This window comes from Musa acuminata, chromosome BXJ3-4, assembly GCF_036884655.1.
Source record: "Musa acuminata AAA Group cultivar baxijiao chromosome BXJ3-4, Cavendish_Baxijiao_AAA, whole genome shotgun sequence".
Lineage (NCBI taxonomy): Eukaryota > Viridiplantae > Streptophyta > Magnoliopsida > Zingiberales > Musaceae > Musa > Musa acuminata.
The window spans coordinates 9,112,075-9,132,060 of NC_088352.1; the positions used below are offsets into that span (position 1 = coordinate 9,112,075).

The 19,986-nt window shown below is 40.1% G+C and overlaps 1 protein-coding gene, 1 long non-coding RNA gene and 1 other non-coding gene across 10 annotated transcripts; all 3 read left to right on the forward strand.

The window, feature by feature from the left end:
• Nucleotides 1-10,360: 10,360 nt before the first annotated feature.
• On the forward strand, nucleotides 10,361-13,300 carry LOC135636102 (shugoshin-1-like). Of its 2 annotated transcripts, none has more exons than XM_065147660.1 (12): nucleotides 10,361-10,599; nucleotides 10,709-10,905; nucleotides 11,037-11,074; nucleotides 11,184-11,292; nucleotides 11,377-11,400; nucleotides 11,527-11,595; nucleotides 11,683-11,730; nucleotides 11,814-11,916; nucleotides 12,020-12,080; nucleotides 12,160-12,297; nucleotides 12,377-12,508; nucleotides 12,587-13,300. In XM_065147660.1, the coding sequence occupies exons 1-12, from the start codon at nucleotides 10,545-10,547 to the stop codon at nucleotides 12,927-12,929; spliced, it is 1,317 nt and encodes a 438-aa protein (XP_065003732.1). In that variant the 5' UTR covers nucleotides 10,361-10,544; the 3' UTR covers nucleotides 12,930-13,300. The 2 variants fall into 2 exon arrangements, with proteins under 2 accessions (XP_065003732.1, XP_065003733.1); XM_065147661.1 differs by having other exon boundaries at nucleotides 12,163-12,297.
• Nucleotides 13,301-15,861: 2,561 nt separating this feature from the next.
• LOC135636103 (uncharacterized) lies at nucleotides 15,862-19,743 on the forward strand. Of its 7 annotated transcripts, XR_010495813.1 has the most exons (9): nucleotides 15,862-17,046; nucleotides 17,156-17,833; nucleotides 17,983-18,052; nucleotides 18,140-18,187; nucleotides 18,271-18,373; nucleotides 18,475-18,535; nucleotides 18,619-18,742; nucleotides 18,846-18,977; nucleotides 19,056-19,743. It is a non-coding gene; the product is annotated as an uncharacterized LOC135636103 (long non-coding RNA). The 7 variants fall into 7 exon arrangements; XR_010495812.1 differs by having other exon boundaries at nucleotides 17,156-18,052; XR_010495811.1 differs by having other exon boundaries at nucleotides 17,156-18,373; nucleotides 19,056-19,170; nucleotides 19,269-19,743.
• Nucleotides 16,672-16,774, forward strand: LOC135637423 (U6 spliceosomal RNA). The gene has a single exon (XR_010496271.1). It is a non-coding gene; the product is annotated as a U6 spliceosomal RNA (small nuclear RNA).
• Nucleotides 19,744-19,986: the final 243 nt, after the last annotated feature.

Consider the following 19,986-nt stretch of genomic DNA (forward strand, 5'->3'; position numbering starts at 1 on the left):
CCATTTTGTTTAACCTTCTTTCCATTGCTTGCCATCATGATAGGGTGGAGTAAGAAGGTTCAATGCTAGTACAACATTAGCTGATGAAACCTGCAAAGAGAAGTGCCAAAATATACCAAATTAAGGTGCATAATGATGTCTCTAATCATGCTTTACAGTGTAATGCTAATTTAGTACAGATGATCAAAGCATGTTAGAATTGAATGAAGCAACAAAAGGGCATGGCCATCATTCAGACACATCAATCAATCTTTAGTCCACAGGTTCCAATCAAAATTAGCTTTGGTGATCAAACTTTATTCTCATGGGTTTCAATCACAGGCATAGGAATTCACATGTAATGTCCATTCCTTTTGGCTTGGAAGATGCCAATGACTTTAAGTTAATGGCTCAGAAATAATATCTCACAAATCAAGCTTCATGAAATTCTGGAACAATCTGAAGTTATGAAAACCTAATAAACTTCTTAATCAGCTCATTGTTTATGTAATAATATAGCTCATATTTACAATAAAAAATAAAAAAGTTGAACAATCAAATCCACTGTAGATCTGTCCATCTATGAACTATCCATGTCAGTGGTCCTCCAGCAAGAAGATTGAATATTTCTGATGAGGGACAGTCATTGTTTAGAGTAGCTCTCAGTTGGGACTCGTAAGGATCTTCTATGAAGCATGACTTCTTATATTCCCCTCACTTTCTATATCTTATCTAGCAATGGCAATCTCATGCACCTGTTTAAACTAGTACCAGTTCAATCTCACTCACCTATGACTTCTTATGAAGTCAAGTATATGAATTCAAAGGACCTTGAGGCTGCTACACATCTTGTATTTTAGTATGGCACACATCAAGGGAGCTAAAGAATAATAGGGTTGAGGCTGTATTTTTCTTGATGTGTAAAGAACAAGAGAATAATGGAAGAGTAGAGAAGAAGAAAAAGATCTAATTCTGATACAGACTGAGATAGAAGACCACTTCATTTTTTATATCCTTTGGAGGATGCTATGTTTTATTCAGATTTCATCTCCTCTTTCCAATTCTCCCACTCTGAAGTGTAATCTGATCTGAGACATCTGTAGCTGCCTATGCCAACCTCCCATATACTTCTGCAACCTCCCCCCATCAACTAAGCCTGGTCTGGACCAGATATCCTATGATCATGATGAGAAGAACACTAGAAGAATCCTCTCTCCATGTTGCCTCTGATGAACACTAACAAGACAAGGACATGCATCCAATCCACTGTGACTCATCAATGTGGAAAGCTCTGTTGAGTGCTTTGCTGGATAAGGCCCTGGCTTGGATGGAAAGTTCTCTTTTCTTGTTCTGATATGTTTGTATTGCAGGGAATTATCAGCCATTAACAAATGTTAATAAGACTACTAGAATCTTTAATGCTAGAACTTGGAGGACAACTTGAAGCTTTGTCTACTAGAATCTGAAGTTTGCCACTGCCATCTCTAAGTTCAGTTGCTGCACATCTGAAGCTTTGTCTTCTTCATGTCAAGTAAAGTTGGTAATCATAATGATTTGAGCAGTATAAGCAAAAGAGTCATTGGAGCCCATCTTTTGAAGACTGTAAACAGGTTTAAGGTAAGGATATTATTTAGAGGAAATCAGATTACTCCATTTGATGATTCAGGTCCATATCTGACATGGATTAACTAAATTGTACCTGATGAGATAAAAAAAAATGGATCCCAATTCCACTTTAACAATGCTTTTGCCATCATCAAACAGCTGAAGACAAAAGGATTTTTGTTTTTGTTTTCCTTTGGAAGCATCATCACAGTTCCAGTGGCTCCATCCAGGTGCTAAATCTTATATGGCAAATCACAAAGAGTGATCCATGCTTCATCATAATACCATGACAGTAACCATTGATCACCACATTATTAAATTGACAATATAAACAGGAAATAGGAGAATCTTACTGCACACATTTCATGGACATCTGTTATCTTCTGTGATCCATTCTTGATTAAAAAAGTGCTTTTCTTATGTAGCTACTGGGCCTCTCCTGCAAGTACTGCTCTCCTAATGTGTGTTTAACTATAGCAACCAGGTCAAATAGTTGTTCTCATAATCTACTCCAGCTCTAGCAGAAAAAGGCCCTTGGCTTAGATTGATAAGGTGAGACAAGAATCATGGGGGAAAAGGGCGCACAGTGGGGGTTAGGAACCCATTAGAGTTTGACCTTTATCACTCAGATGATAAAAAGTGAGCAATGTGATCAATGATGGATGGTAATTGTTTCCCTAGTGGAGTTGTTCTCCATGTGACTCTGTGCTGGAGGAGAGGCCACCATTGCACACCTTTAAAGAACCCTAGGGGAGACAGGAGGCTTTTTGTCCTTTCCATGTGAGTGTGTTCTCTTAATCTTCCCCTCTCCTCTTTCTGCTCCCCTTATCTTGAGATCTCCTTTGCCAAGGGATGGCCCTTTTTGTGGAGCTGCCTTACAGATCAAAAGTGTTCCTGTCTACTCTCTCTCTCTCTCTCTTGAATGAGAATATTGCTCTGAAAAATGCATCATTCAAGGTCTATACAAATCGAGGCACTTGGATTGGGCTCTGCAAGCACATGTGTGGAGGAAAACTGGAAAAGCTTGATGCTTCCTGTTGCTTGGAAAGGGACTTGTGAGCTACCAAATAAAAGCAACCCAGTTTTCCGAGGGTGAAAAGGAGTTTACATATAGTGGATATGAGGCCATTTTTAGCATGCGAAGGGGGCTCACAAGCTTTCATCAAGCAGGAAGCCGTCTGATCTGGAAGACACACTGTCCGATCTACACATACTTCTTCTTGGCTATCAAGCTGATAGATAGTTTCTGAGCTAGGCAATGCATCTTTCATGTCAGCAAGAATCCATTATGTGATCTTTGACAATGTCCTTCCTATTGAGTGGCCTCACCAGGACCACTTCAAGTGGGGAAACAGATGCTGAGAAGCCTAAAATCTCAACCATCTTCTTTCACTTGGAGAAGAAAGATCAAAGATACTGAGAAGCCTAAACTATCAACCATCTCCTTTCACTTGGAGAAGAAAGATCAAAACCAGTATGGATTGTTGATTTGCAGAAAGCAGATGATGCAGATAAAAATGGACACTCAATTATCGAAGTGTTTATTTAGTGAAGCCACAGATACAAGTCATAAGATCGTGAATGCGCTGTGTTAGAAGTCGATCTCACCAAAGTGTCGGCAAACATGAATTCGACATAGATTTCTTCTCTCTGAGAAATAAATCAACATTGACTGCATTGTTGATCGACTGTGTTGACCCCCACAAAATATTATTTGACCATGGGTTCTAGATTTGCACATGTTTATAACGTGTTAGAAGCCCAGCCCAAAGCTGTGCGTCGAAGCCTGCTCGACCAAGTCAACCAAGCTTTACGATCTGGGCGGATGAGAAAGGACGGCTTCGATGCGTTTGGGGATTGTTCGAGTAGGATGCAGTCGATCACTTAAAACAGATGCCGTTCGTACGATAAAGCAACGGTTCAGATTTGGGCACGTGGTAAGAGTAGGTTCTTTTAGTCCCACATCGTTAGCGACGGGACTGCTGCACCTAATCTTATACTGCAGAGGAGGAAAGCAATATTTGTCTGCGGGGATGTTCGATAAAATTGGAACAAAATAATAAGTTTAACATGGCTCCTCCACAAGGGTAATTTTTTTTCGATCGTGATCGGGCTGCTGCTCTTCTTTATCAAGTGGAAACCCTATATTTAACTATGAAGTCATATATTTTTTGTTCTTTGTTGATCCCTATTCGGGGTAAACCTTAGATTGAACTACGATCCTTTGGTTCTTTGTGGATCCCTAAATAATAATCTTCGTATGTGTGAACCCTAAATTGAACTATGGAAATCCTCTTCCTACTTATAATGTTCTGCTCTTTTGTTCTTCGTTGATTCTTATTTGAGCTTCTCCATAGGTGTGCGTCCTTAATTGATCTACGAAAACCCTGATATGTTTTGTTTTGCCTCCTTTTTGTAGTCGTTTCATGAGTTAAAACCCTCTCCGGTGTTAACCTGTACGTATCTTGTGAATACTTGATGATAAAACTTGCCTCTCGATAAACGAGGATCTCTACTCCCTCGTATTGGTACATTTGTGCTACATCATCGTCTTCGGAGATCATATAAGTCCACTCTAGACGACATGGCGCATAGAATGTCATGGTGTTTTGGTAAGGTCGAGCCTATATTTTCCAAGTCCACATGGTCCAATCTCCAATATGATGTTAAAATCTTACTATATCCGCTTGTGACGGAGGTTAATCATCGCTTTCCTAGCATAGTCCTACTCCACTTCAAGACAACACAAGTCTTATTGGGATGAGAGTTTTCGACTCTTATCCTACAACATAAATCGTATATCACAATTCTCCGCACATAAATCGTACTTAAAAGAGACACCATTCCCATTGATGGAAATAATTATGCACACTTCCTCTCTTTTCCTTTTATCGTCGAGTATCTCCTTCTGATTCTCGAACAAATTGTACTTGGAGAAGATACTCGCACTAATTAGATTAAATGCATCTTTCAGATGCATTCTCCTCCTTGCACATCTCGATACGCATTTGATAAGGTATATTATGGGTCCACGCCACGTCACGAGGAGATGCCATGTAGTACTGCAGCCAGGTAAGCAAGAGGGGCACCCCCACGCGTCGAGGCAGGGACCGTATCAAGGCGTGGCTTGACACGTCCCGTCCCGAAAAGCTTGGGACGGCGTTGCATGGCGTCGTTCCGTGCGTCCCGGAGCGGCGGCCGCACGAAGGTACCGCCTCACCTCCCAAGGATTGGTCGCTATGCCCGCGTACGATCGACGCTCACACAGTAGCATAAAAGCACCTGGCCAGGACCCGGCCAGGGGGAGAGAAGAAGAAAAGAAAAACAAAAAACTCCAACCCGCCACTGACTTGATCGTCGGAGCACTGACTTGATCATCGGAGGGACCAAAGTTAGGAAACACCCGATGATGATCTTTTTTGCAGGAAAGCTGTCATCGCAGGCTAGAAGGTGCTTATCAAATCCCCGCTGCTGACACTGAAAGTGGTATTCGATCGATCTCAAAACCTGGCTCAACCGACTAGAAACTCTCGACATTGCCCAGTGGACCAGGCCGTGCTGACTCTATCAACCACGGCACATCGATCCATCAACAGCATCATTGACGATGCTCGCATGCAAATCCATGTGTGGGTTTTCTTCTTTTATCTGCATTAGTTCCCATACTGGTACGTTAAACCTCGACATGTCCATAGTTTTTCGCCCCATGTTTTATAGGAAACGGAGACACAGTTTTTGCAATCAATACTTGCCATCCCAATTTGCACCAACATACTTTCCATATACATATATTTTGGCCAAATGCCCTTTAACATGAGCAACTTGTGTATACATACATAGGTCTCCTGACCAACATTTTCATTGCAGATGTAAGTATAATTCCTGAAGACATCAGTGGGATGGACAAGTGGCAAAGTTTGTACGTGAATGAACTTGAATTGAGTCCTGGCGATTGCAAGAACGCTGCAAGGAGTTAAAGACATGATCGCAAGAAGCACCAACAAGTAATATTAATTGCGTGGATTGCAGAATTGGCAAGCTACTTTGCTGTTATGTCATATGAAACATAAGCATGGAGTTACTGAGACAACTATCGGTGGGAGTAGAAAGGGGATGATGAACGTATGGTTTAAGGAAAGAATAGGTGTCCGGATTTACAAATCCATAGTGTCTAAAGATTTCCTCCGATCGCTGTAGGATCTTCTTGAAATCTAGACATGTTTTTGTAAGCTTTTTGTGTTGGCATGCGGCAGACACCCCTTCGGAACCAGTGGGTTTCCATTCTTTTGAGCTTGCCATAATCCTCCACCTCCTAGGATAAGAGGAGATGACTGCCACCACATCTCATCACCCACCAGATACTGCTTCTCCACTGGGCTTCCATCATCATCGTCACAGTGGTGTGTCTTGTCTTCTGTTATCTACTTTTCCTTGGTCTCTTTCTCTTTCACTCTTTGATCTAATCATCCATGTCGGTCACATGTCCATGGAGCGTTTGATGTTCAGGTAAGTTGGTGCAGAATCTCCTCACTGATGTTTCTGGGGAGATTCATCTGATGCACATGTACTTGCGATGCTGCATTTGCATGCATTTACGACGTGAATCATGTCTTACTCTCGGGGGTAGTGTGTTCGGATGTACTTGTCGTGACCTAAATGTTTTATTGCCTTGGGTGTCCTACATCTATGAATCATGTAGCCATGGTTAATGCATTAACCTAATCAGTAGGGCTTCAGATCGTCGCAGATCGAAATGCCGAACGAGGAAGAGACGGCGAGGGGCGAATCGGTGGAGCAAGCAGAGAACAAAGAGGATGAGAAAAGGACGTTCAAGTGACAGTACTGTGACCAGATGTTCACGAGCGGGCAAGCCCTGGGCGGCCGCCAGAACGGCCACCGCCGCCAAGAGAGCGGAGCACGAGGCGGAGTTCTACGGCATACAGGTACCAGCGGTGCCCATGCTGCCGTCCACCCCATATATGCACCCCCATCACTCGTACATGCAGGCGGCCAGAGCGCAGTACGTGCCGTCCTTGTACCCGACACCGTACCGCCCCGTGCCGATGACTTCCGCCGGCTACCAGCCTCATCTTCATCATCATCAGCATCATCCCTACAGCTTCCACAACTACGGTGACGCGACCATGAGGATGGATCCGAGGTACACCTCAAGGCAGTCTTTCCAGGCCTCTCCGTACGGTGATCATCTGTCGAGAGAGGAGGAGCAGTGGAGGATCGCGCAGCGGCAGAGGAGCTACCACCCTCGATACGTGTTAGAAGCCCAGCGCAAAGCTGTGCATCGAAGCTTGCTCAACCAAGTCAACCAAGCTTTATGATCTGGGCGGATGAGAAAGGACGGCTTGGATGCGTTTGGGGATTGTTCGAGTAGGATGCAGTTTATCACTTGAACAGATGCCGTTCGTACGACAAAGCGACGGTTCAGATTTGGGCACGCGGTAAGAGCATAGTCCCACATCGTTGGTGACAAGACTGCTGCACCTACTCTTATATTGCAGAGGAGGATATGTTGAAAATTGAGAAATCTAAATTTCTTATTTTTAACTCTCGGGATTCTTTCGTTCTTCCGTCGTGATCGGGCTGTTTGTTTTTTTTGTTCTTTATTGCTTCGTGTTTGAGTGACTCCGCAAGTGGAAACCCTAAATTTAACTATGAAGTCATATACTTTTTATTCTTTGTTGATCTCTATTTGGGGTAAACCCTAGATTGAACTATGACTCTTTAGTTCTTTGTGGATCCTTAAATAAGGATATTCGTAGGTGTGAACCTTAAATTGAACTATGGAAACCCTCTTCCTATATTGTTCTACTCTTTTGTTCTTCATTGATTCTCATTTGAGCTTCTCCATGGGCGTGCGTTCTTGATTGATCTGCGAAAACCCTGACATATTTTGTTTTGCCTCCTTTTCGTGGTCGTTTCATAAATTAAAACCCTCTTCGGTATAAACCTATACGTATGTTGTGAATACTTGATGATAAAACTTGTCTCTCGATAAACGAGGATCTCTACTCTGGTATATTTGTGCTACATCATCGTCTTCGGAGATCATATAGGTCCACTCTAGAGGACATGGCGCATAGAATGTCATGGTGCTTTGGTAAGGTCGAGCCTATATTTTCCAAGTCCACATGGTCCAATCTCCAATATGACGATAAAAATCTTATCATGTCACAAACGGAGGTTAATCATCGCTTTCCTAACATAGTCCTACTCTGCTTCAAGACAACACGAGTCTTATCGGGATGAGAGTTTCCTTCTCTTACCCTATAACATAAATTGTACATAAAAGAGACATCATTCTCCTTGATGGAAATAATTATGCACACTTTCTCTCTTTTCCTTCTAGCGTCGAGTATCTCCTTCTGATTCTCAAACAAATTGTACTTAGAGAAGAAACTCGCACTAATTAAATCAAATACATCTTTCACATGCATTCTCCTCCTCCCACGTCTTATACGCATCATTGACGATAGAAGGAAAAGAGAAGAAGTGTGCATAATTATTTCCATTAAGGGGAATGATGTCTCTTTTGTGTCACTTCATCGTTAGCGACGTGATTCGTGCACCTATTCTTATATTATAGAGGCGGGAAGTGAATTTTTTCTTAAGAGATATTTGATAAAATTGAAATAATATAGAAAATATTGTCATTGCTCTCTGGATTTTTTTGATCATGATCATGTTACTGTTCTTCTGCTATTTTGTTCTTTATTGCTTCGTATTTAGGCGATTTTCGCTCTCAGGATTCTTTCGATAGTGATCCGACTGTTGTTCTTCTGCTCTTTTGTTTTTTATTGCTTTATGTTTCCACAACTTCTCAAGTGGAAACCCTAGTTTTAACTATGAAATATATTTTTATTCTTCGTTGATCCCTATTCGGGGTAAATCATAGATTCAACTATGATCCTTTGGTTCTTTGTAGATCCTTAAATAGGATCTTCGTAGATATAAATCCTAAATTGATGGAAATCCTCTTCCTATATTGTTATGCTCTTTAGTTCTTTATTTATTCTTATTTGAGCTTCTCCGAAAATCCTTGATTGATCTCTGAAAATCCTAACATGTTTTGTTTTACCTCCTTTTCGTGGTCGTTTTATAAATTAAAACTCTATCCGATATAAACTTGTAGGTAGCGTATGAATACTTAGATTATAAGACTTTCCTTGCTCATTTAGTAGGGTTATTAATCTGAATAGAAACCCAACCATGGCACTACTGCTGGAGCAAATTAAGGTGGGTATTCTGGTGGATCATGCATCTCTAATCGACTCCTTGTTGTTTCTTTTTGTTATTTCTTGTTTTATCTTTATTATCATGCTACCAATCTATCATGTTGCTGTCACCAGTAGGAAACTACATAATATATGATTTGTTATATTAGAAACCATATGATACATAAAATCTTTGAACAGACCAACCAATTGATGAAACTGAGGAAAAACTTCTTTATGTATCACCACAATAGATGTCTTTCCTGATTTATCTTTTAATACTAAGTTCAATGTAGAGTAAAATGTGAGAAGCTAGTCATTTTACTGATCTAAACAATTGCCTTAAATTTCCGTAGCACATATTCTTGCATATTTCTCTTTTGTCTATAAATTATACAACAAGGATATGTTGTGGGAGATTAGCCTACTCTTTGGTAGGAGATTAGCCTCTTTTCACATGAAAGGACCATTTGATTTGCCTACTCTTTAAAGAAAAATAATGATAGGTCATGCAAACTGATTATTTCCTGGGGCTTAAGCTTCAGTGCCTTTGATTACCCCTTTCTGCTAATGTGGTGGCTCCTTTAATATGAACAGTATTATCCTGCTATATTCTGACATCTGCATGAAGCTTTCACAACAAATCTGATGATGTTAAAATGGTTGTCTTCCATAAATTTGCTTGAATCCATTTTGAAAGCTACCAGCAATCTTGTGTGGTTGCTACTAAGTTTTCTACCTTCATGCTATACTGAATGCTTTAGTACATCAGACTAAAAACTAATTACCTATTGTGCTTGCCCAAGATCCAGTATCAGCTAAGTAATTACCTTTGCAGTAACACCTGAATTTTCACCAATTTAATATTCTTATTCTTAGATTTCCAAGGACCTAAAAGCCTTGAAGTCTTTTTCCCCATATATTATGACATTTAGTCACTCTTATGTCAAAATTTTGTGAATTACACATGAAAGATCTACATGCATTAGTAGAGTGGCAAGACTGCTTTAAGCTATTATATAACTTGGCAACTTGGAAACTGATGCTCTGAAATCATCCATGTTGTTGGACAAGAAAGAAATTTGTGCAATAGGAATTAAATGTAGTCTTCAGACTCTTTGATTAACCTTATCATATCCCTTTACTGTTGATATTTATGGTGCAGCACAAGAATTTTGTGATGCTTCCATTATAGCAAGAAGTGCAGACATGTATGGTTTTACAGTTGGTTAATGATGTTTTTACTTTCCAAGAATGTGAAAGAGAATTCAAATATGCTTTTTATTTTCTGAAGCTTATTTATTATGTCCAGCAAGGAGATTAATGACATCAGGTTCTTGTGATTGATGGGTTAATCATTTAATGTGTATGCAATTTGCAATTTGCAATCTGATCTGATCTAATCCATCTATATTGATCTGTTCTATGCGAGGTCAAGCCTGACCCAAATCGAGTCCATTAAGCCCAATAAGAATGTGGTTGAAGCCCATCAAGAAACTATTCAAAATTTGAATCGCTTGGTGGTGTCAGATTCGTCGGTCGTTATCCTTCCCGAGAGCCGTTGTAGCCCGTGCCTTCGCCGTCCGAGCCTTACTCCCTCCGCCTCCTTCTCGTCAAAATCTTGATCTTTTTCTCGTTATTTTCCTTCTTATTTCCTTGATCAAGGCAGAGGGAGGAAGAAAGCTGCTTCTTGGGAGTGCGGTCGTGTTCCTTGTCCTCGTTGGTCTGTCCATGGACGCTGGTCCTCTTCCTCGCTCGCTGACGCACACCAATGCGGACGCATCCGGTGCATTTTTCTCTCTTCTCGATTTATAGAGTTTGATCCTCGGATTCTTCCTTAGTATCTGGGTGAGGGTTAGGTTTAACGTTTAATGCTGGGTTTGCTTGCCTTATAGGAGAATCAAATCGCATGATGAAAGCGCATGATGTGCTGCCTTTGGTCGGAAGCGCCGCTGCGAGGAAAAGATTGTCCGACATCACCAACACGGTGAGTTCGGGGAGGGCCGGAATGATGGGTGCCGATGTCGATCAAGGTAACTCGAATGTGATTTCTTGCCCGAGCTCCAAAGATTGCATCGTCCAGCTCATGAAGGTACCTTTGGAGATTTTCTTTTTGGTCTCCCTTTTTCATCTTTCTTTCCTTCTTCATCTGCATTTAGTGTTTGTTTCTAACAAAGATTTTTGAAAATGCTCTTTTCTTTACATGATCAATATGAATTCCAGGAAAATACTGCCTTGTTGCAGCTTCTTGCAGAAAAGAAGTATGTAAATTGTAAAAGACAAAATTACTTCTTGACTGAGAGATAGTCCGTCGAAATTCATGGACCAGCGATCGATTGATATGGTTTGATCCGTTGTTTGTTTTGGCAGCAAAATCATAGAACTGAGTAGCACTGAGTCGCAAAAACTCCAATTTGAATTGCAGAAAACCAGTCAACAAAACTGGCAATTGGCCCGGGCTAACTCACACATGCTAGCGGTTGATTCCTTGTCCATTTTCTTTATTGTTTCAGTTCACGCAAAAAAGATGCATTCTTTATCTGTTACGTCTTTTGATTCGCAGGAGCTCAACTTAGGGAAAGATAGAGTATGTTTTCTGGTCTTATGGTTTAGCTCATTGTGATTTTATTTGATTTACTTTGTGTCAATCGATTGAAATTCCATGTCAAGTTATTTTGATTGATAATATTTATTTATTTATTTCATGTTGCAGCTAAAAGTATTACAACATGAGCTTGGTTGTACCTTATCAATCCTTAAACTAAAGACTTCAGAATTAGAGGTAAGGGGGATTATTATAGTTTCATAATTTGTTTTCTCCTTTCATAATCTCTATGGTGATATATAATTTTTCTTTACTCTAACTTAGGAGAAAGAAAAATTGATCAAAGAACTCCTTAACAAAATTGGCTCAGAGGTATCCAATGGCTTGTTTTGTTCACATTCAGGCTGCCCTTTTTTTGCTCATACTGTTATTTTTCTTTCTACAAATTGTGAAAGGTAGGAAGCACCAGGTGTGAGGAGGTTGAAGCAAATGCAACTCAACTTGCTAATGACAAGAAAATCTGCAATCCCAATAAGAAGCGCAAGTTAAAACAGCAGCGTAATTCAACTCACCACTATGAGTGAAATAAGTGGTTCTGCATCTGATTTCAAATCTCTATGTATTTGTTCTTCATTCTTATATCAGTTGTATGGTTCTGCAGCTTTAGGCCCTACCGCTTTGGTTCATCAAGTGGCATCAGAAGGAAAGGTTGATGGTAGAAGGTAATTCATGTTTTGGATAAGCTTTGAATAATTTGTTAATCTTTAACGACAATGTAAATTCTGATGCATTCTAATGAAGAAGGAGGTCCTTACGAACAAAATCCAGTGGCTTGAAGTCTGAATCATGTGAATTTGTGAATGACTTGCTCAAAAGAGATGATGGCAGATCTCCAATGACCCATCGAGTGGGCCTAGAGGAAAGGGTTGTGGGAAGAAGGTACTGATTAAGCTATAGGCCCCACTTTTTTTTTCTCTGGAGAGCAGCATTGAAACTCATACCTATTTTATTTTTCCAGAAGTTCCTTCCGAACAAGATCCTGTAGTTTGAAATCTGAATCACATGAATCTATGGAGTTGCACAAGATTGATGATGCCATACTTCCAGTGAACTTTCAGGTGCCATCAGAGGAAAAGATTGATGGAAGAAGGTAATCCATGTTTTATATGGCTTTGGAATGGTTCCTGCTTTTTAGTATTTAAAATTTGAGCATTTTTTTCTAAAACAGAAAATCCTTGCGGAGGAGATCCAGTTATTTAAAGTCTGAATCATGTGAGCCTACGGAGAACTCAGTCAAGATGGAGGATGCCAAATTTTTAGTTTATACGATCAAGAATGAAAATTTGCATGAGGAAACTATTGCTCATGGAGATTGTTCTACTTCTTCCATATCAAATATTTCTGTTGAACGAGTAAAGAATGAGAAGCAGAATTCAATTGGGTCTTCAGAACTCGGGAATCAAGAGGGCCAAAGAAGATCCTCTGTTGGAAGGCCATTGCGGAAAGCGGCTGAAAAGGTCGGTTCTTACAAGGAAATGAATCTGAATGTAAAAATGCGAAGATCAGAGTAAGATTCTGGGTTCTCTGCTTACATCACTAAAATTTCAGATGGTGCTAGCTGAGAGCTGCTCACATTCTTGGACCCACTTAATATATCTGCTAGATGAGAGCCTTGACATGCCAATGTTTTCTGTGTTCTTGATATTTTGTGATCACAAGGTGAAATGTATTACTGTATTGTAAGATTAATTAGTAGGAACCCATAGCTTAGTTTTGCAGCTTCTTATTAGTTTGCACGCACAAAACAGAGATATTTTGAGATAAAATAGTAGTAGCATTATATGTTGTATGATTTGCTACAGTTGAAATTTATACTTGTCTCAGGGAAAAAATGGTGCTTTGTTTTTTCTTGTTTAGTGATTCAGTTGTACGACATACTACATCCAACTTGAGAAGTTTTACAGGATGATAAAATATTGTTAGTGTCAAAAATGACTGATGAGCCAATAAAGTTGACTTGTCCCCTGTTGTCTCTGGAATATTATTGCCTCTAAAATTTGAATGCTCCTTCAGAATGTCTAGATTTGTTTGCCCTTCTTGTTTGGTATCCTCAAGATTTTACTTGTTAGCACATAAAATTAGTTATTTTAAAAATTTTATAAAAAATATAAACATGTTTAAATTTAAATATCATAATTTAAAAGAAGTTTATGATTTAGATAAGAATATTTATCACTTCTAAATTTTAAAAAATTCATAATATGATAAAAATTATTGAGAGATATGAAAAAGCATGCAATTACAACGATCATAGTTTATCGAAATATTGTTTGAGTCGAGACCTAATAAATGACTAATGAATTTTCTCTAAATGTACATTAAAAATATAAATATATTCTCTCATGAACGATATAAAGCAAGAGTTGCAGTTGTGGTTGTCCTACTGATATGATCACATTGAGGGCACATGACTAACTTAAGGAAAGCACAACAACTTTGAGCCAAACTACGGTCGTCATGATGATGTATTGTTAAGTTAGGGAAGCATGGCTAACTTGGAGTTTCAATCGTCATGATGCGATCGACTTGAAAATGCACCTTTTAAAGCCTTGGTTGACCTAGAGTCACAATCATCTTGAGGATTTATAATTGACTCGAGGAAGCAATCGTCTTGAAGAAGCATGACTGACTTCAAGTAAAGACCCCGTCTTATTGACGTGACTTCCTTATGGCTTGACCAACTTGAAAATATGGCAAGTGTGACCAACATAAAGTTGCAACCAACATAAAGAGGCAATGTAATCTTAGAGTTGTGATTGTCTTGTCGATGTAGCTCTACCATTTTGAGGACACATAACCGACTCGAAGAATCAAAGCTGGCTTGGAGGTTAAGGTGCATATATCTTGATGATGCATGAGCGATTTGATGAAAGAATCAACTTGAAGAAGTATGCCTAACTTGGAGTTGTGGTTGCCTTGACAACACGACTGCCTTTAAGGCTCGACCGACTTGAAGATGCAATTGACTTGAAGAAGCATTGCCGACATTAGTTGCAAACAACTTAAGGATACATGATTGACTTGAGGAAACAATTGACTCAAAGAAGCATTATTGACTTCAAGTCATGGCTATTTTTATGATGTGATTGCCTTGAAGGCTCAACTGACTTGGTCGCATGACTGACTTAAGAGGCACAGTCGAGCCAAGCGACGATGGACTGCACATGACTGGCTGAGCAACACTACTCAGGCACTGGCTTGGCCGAGCAACAATACTCGGGCCCCTGTTTGGCCAAGAAGCTACTTTGATAATGATCGAGCCAAGCGACGAAGGACTACAAATGACTGGATGAGCAACACTGCTCGGGCATTGGCTTGGATGAGCGAGGGGAAGGTACCGACCCCTACAAGATGCATTCGAGCGAGAAATTTTTGATTTTCAGCTTTTTGGGAGACGGAGAGAAAGTTGGCTTTGGCGGGAATTTTAGTTTTTGACGAAAATGTTGGATCTTTTGGGTGGGATTTTTGAGTTTTTTTTGCTTATCTTCCCACCGCCATGCTTGGGAGTTTGGGTTTGGGAGTCGACTTGTACAACGCCGAGTAGGATGACGCATTTCCTGTAGACGAGCACCGATCGACCCATACGGGTTTCGATCGTGCGGCGCCATTCAGAACTTTCTAAAATGCATCCGTAGTGTTCAGCGCGACTTGTACGGCGCCGAACAACGTGGAGGACGTATGATCGCCTATGTGGATAATGCTAAAATGAGCCATATCTTATATTTGACAATGATTAACTAGGTTGTACGTAGTTGACGAGATAAAAGAAAAAAAAAAAGGATCCCAATTCCACTTTAACAATGCTTTTGCCATCATCAAACAGCGGAAGACAAAAGGACTTTTGTTTTTGTTTTCCTTTGGAAGCATCATCACAGTTCCGGTGGCTCCAGGTGCGAAATCTCATATGGCAAATTACTAAGAGCGATCCATGCTTCATCGTAATACCATGACAGCAACCATTGATCACCACATTATTAAACTGATAATATAAACAGGAAATAGGAGAATCTTACTGCACACATTTCACGGACATCTGTTATCTTCTGTGATCCATTCTTGATTAACGAAGTGCTTTTCTAATGTAGCTACTGGGCCTCTCCTGCAAGTACTGGTCTCCGAATGTGTGTTTGTTAACTATAGCAACCAGGTCAAATAGTTGTTCTCATAAACTACTCCAGCTCTAGCAGAAAAAGGCCCGCCCTTGGCTTAGATTGACAAGTTGAGACATCAATCACGGGGGAAAAGGGCGCACAGTGGGGGTTAGGAACCCATTAGAGTTTGACCTTTATCACTCAGATGATAAAAAGTGAGCAATGTGATCAATGATGGATGGTAATTGTTTCCCTAGTGGAGCTGTTCTCCATGTGACTCTGTGCTGAGGAGAGGCCACCATTGCACACCTTTAAAGAACCCTAGGGGAGACAGGAGGCTTTTTGTCCTTTCCTTTCCGTGTGAGTGTGTTCTCTTAATCTTCCCCTCTCCTCTTTCTGCTCCCCTTATCTTGAGATCTCCTTTGCCAAGGGATGGGCCTTTTTGTGGAGCTGCCTTACAGATCAAAGGTGTTGCTGCCTAATCTCTCTCTCTCTCTCTCTCTCTCTCTTGAGTGTCCTTCCTACGGAGTGACCTCACCAGGACCACTTCAAGTGGGGAAACAGATGCTGAGAAGCCTAAACTCTCAACCATCTCCTTTCACTTGGAGAAGAAAGATGGATTGTTGATTTGCAGAAAGCAGATGATGCAGATAAAAATGGACACTCACTCAATTTATCAAAGTGTTTATTTAGTGAAGCCACAGATACACGTCATAAGATGGTGAGTGTGCTGTGTTACAAGTCCATCTCACCAAAGTGTGGGCAAACATGAATTCAACATAGATTTCTTCTCTGTGAAATAAATCAACATTGACTGCATTGTTGATCGATTGTGTTGACCCCCACAAAATATGATTTGACCATGGGTTCGAGAATTGGACATGTTTATTAGGTGTTAGAAGCCCAGCCCAAAGTTGTGCATGGAAGCTTGCTCAACCAAGTCAACCAAGCTTTACGATCTGGGCGGATGAGAAAGGACGGCTTCGATGCGTTTGGGGATTGTTCGAGGAGGATGCAGTCGATCAGTTAAACAGATGCCGTTCGTTCGACAAAGCGACGGTTCAGATTTGGGCACGTGGTAAGAATATTTATTTATAATCCCATATCGGTAATGAGGCGATTGGTTCGCGTCTTCTTATACCGCAGAGTTGGCGATGAGGTTGTCTCTTCGGAGACATCCGATAAAATTGGAACGATACAGAGAAGATTAGCATGGCCCCTGCGCAAGGATGACACGCACAAATCGAGAAATGGTCCAAATTTTTTTTCGCTCTCGGCATTCTTTCCTTGTTCGATCGCGATCGGGCTGCTCTTCTTATGCTCTTTTGTTCTTTCTTGCTTCGTGTTCTTCTGCTCTCTCTGTCCCAAAATCTTCATCTTTTTCTCGTTCTTTTCCTTCTTATTTCCTTGATCAAGGCACAGTGAGGAAGAAAGCTGCTTCTTCGGAGTGCGGTCGTGTTCCTTGTCCTCGTTGGTCAGTCCATGGACGCTGGTCATCTTCCTCGCTCGCTGATCCACACCAATGCGGACGCCTCCGGTGCATTTTTCTCTCTTCTCGATTCATACAGTTTGATCCTCGGATTCTTCCCTAGTATCCGAGTTAGGGTTAGGTTTAGCGTTTGATGCTGGGTTTGCTTGCCTTATAGTAGAATCAAATCGCATGATGTGCTGCCCTTGGTCCGAAGCGCCGCTGCGAGGAAAAAGATTGTCCGACATCACCAACACGCTGAGTTCGGGGACGGCCGGAATGATGGGTGCCGATGTCGATCGAGGTAACTCGAATGTGATTTCTTGCCCGATCTCCAAAGATTGCATCGTCCAGCTCACGAAGGTACCTTTGGAGATTTTCTTTTTGGTCTCCCTTTTTCATCTTTCTTTCCTTCTTCATCTGCATTTAGTGTTTGTTTCTAAAAAAGATTTTTGAAAATGCTCTTTTCTTTACATGATCAATATGAATTCCAGGAAAATACTGCCTTGTTGAAGCTTCTTGCAGAAAAGAAGTATGTAAATTGTAAAAGACAAAATTACTTCTTGACTGAGAGATAGTCCGTCGAAATTCATGGACCAGCGATCGATTGATATGGTTTGATCCGTTGTTTGTTTTGGCAGCAAAATCATAGAACTGAGTAGCACTGAGTCGCAAAAACTCCAATTTGAATTGCAGAAAACCAGTCAACAAAACTGGCAATTGGCCCGGGCTAACTCACACATGCTAGGGGTTGATTCCTTGTCCATTTTCTTTATTGTTTCAGTTTGCAAAAAAGATGCATTCTTTATCTGTTTCGTCTTTTGCTTCGCAGGAGCTCAACTTAGGGAAAGATAGAGTATGTTTTCTTGCCTTATGGTTTGGCTCATTGTGATTTTCGTTTGCTATAATAGGCGATTTAATTTGATTTACTTTGTGTCAATCGATTGAAGTTGCATGTCAAGTTATTTTGATTGATAATATTTATTTGTTTATTTCATGTTGCAGCTAAAAGTATTAACGACATGAGCTTGGTTGTACCTTATCAATCCTTAAACTAAAGACTTCAGAATTAGAGGTAAGGAGGATTATTATAGTTTCATAATTTGTTTTCTCCTCTCTTAATCTCTATGGTGATATATATTTTTTCTTTACTCTAACTTAGGAGAAAGAAAAATTGATCAAAGATCTCCTTAACAAAATTGGCTCAGAGGTATCCGATGGCTTGTTTTGTTTACATTCAGGCTGCCCTTTTTTTGCTCATACTGTTATTTTTCTTTCTACAAATTGCAAAAGGTAGGAACCACCAAGTGTGAGGAGGTTGAAGCAAATGCAACTCAACTTGCTAATGACAAGAAAATCTGCAATCCCAATAAGAAGCGCAAGTTAAAACCACAGTGTAATTCAACTCACCACTATGAGTGAAATTAGTGGTTCTGCATCTGATTTCAAATCTCTGTGTTTGTTCTTCATTCTTATATCAGTTGTATGGTTCTGCAGCTTTAGGCCCTACCACTTTGGTTCATCAAGTGGCATCAGAGGGAAAGGTTGATGGTAGAAGGTAATTCATGTTTTGGATAAGCTTTGAATAATTTGTTAATCTTTAACGACAATGTAAATTCTGATGCATTCTAATTAATGAAGAAGGAGGTTCTTACGAACAAAATCCAGTGGCTTGAAGTCTGAATCATGTGAATTTGTGAATGACTTGCTCAAAAGAGATGATGGCGGATCTCCAGTGACCCATCAAGTGGGCCTAGATGAAAAGGTTGTGGGAAGAAGATAATGCACATTCTGATTAAGCTATAGCCCCCCCCCTTTTTTTTTCTCTGGAGAGCGTCATTGAACTCATACCTATTTTATTTTTCCAGAAGTTCGTTCCGAACAAGATCCTGTAGTTTGAAATCTGAATCACATGAATCTATGGAGTTGCACAAGATTGATGATGCCATACTTCCAGTGACTTGTCTGGTGCCATCAGAGGAAAAGATTGATGGAAGAAGGTAATCCATGTTTTATATGGCTTTGGAATGGTTCCTGCTTTTTAGTATTTAAAATTTGAGCATTTTTTTCTAAAGCAGAAAATCCTTGCGGAGGAGATCCGATTATTTAAAGTCTGAATCATGTGAGCCTACTGAGAACTCAGTCAAGATGGAGGATGCCAAGTTTTTAGTTTATACGATCAAGAATGAACGAGTAAGCTATTGCTCATGGAGATTGTTATACTTCTTCCATATCAAATATTTCTGTTGAACGAGTAAAGAATGAGAAGCATAATTCAATTGGGTCTTCAGAACTCGGGAATCGGGAGTGCCAAAGAAGATCCTCTGTTGGAAGGCCATTGCGGAAGGCGGCTGAGAAGGTCGGTTCTTACAAAGAAATGAATCTGAATGTAAAAATGTGAAGATCAGAGTACGATTCTGGGTTATCTGCTTACATCACTAAAATTTCAGATGGTGCTAGCTGAGAGCTGCTGATATTCTTGGATCCGTTTAATATATCTGCTAGATGAGAGCTGGACATGCCAATGTTTTCTATGTTCTTGATATTTTGTGATGACATGGTGAAATGTATTACTGTATTGTAAGATTAATTAGTAGGAACCCATAGCTTATTTTTGCAGCTTCTTTCCTTCCTTTTAGTTTGCCCTGCACAAAACAGGGATATTTTGAGACAAAATAGTAGTAGCATTATATGTTGTATGATTTGCTACGATTGAAATTTATACTCGTCTCAAGGAAAAAATGGTGCTTTGTTTTTTCTTGTTTAGTGATTTAGTTGTATGGCATACTACATCCAACATGAGAAGTTTTACATTATGATAAAATATTGATTGATGAGCCAATAAAGTTGACTTGTCCCCTGTTGTCTTTGGAATGTTATTGCCTCTAAAATTTGAATGCTCCTTGAGAATGTCTAGAAGAGTTTGTCCTTCTTGTTTGGTATCCTCATGAATTTATTTGTTAGCATATAAAATTAGTTATTTTTAAAATTTTATAAAAAATATATAAA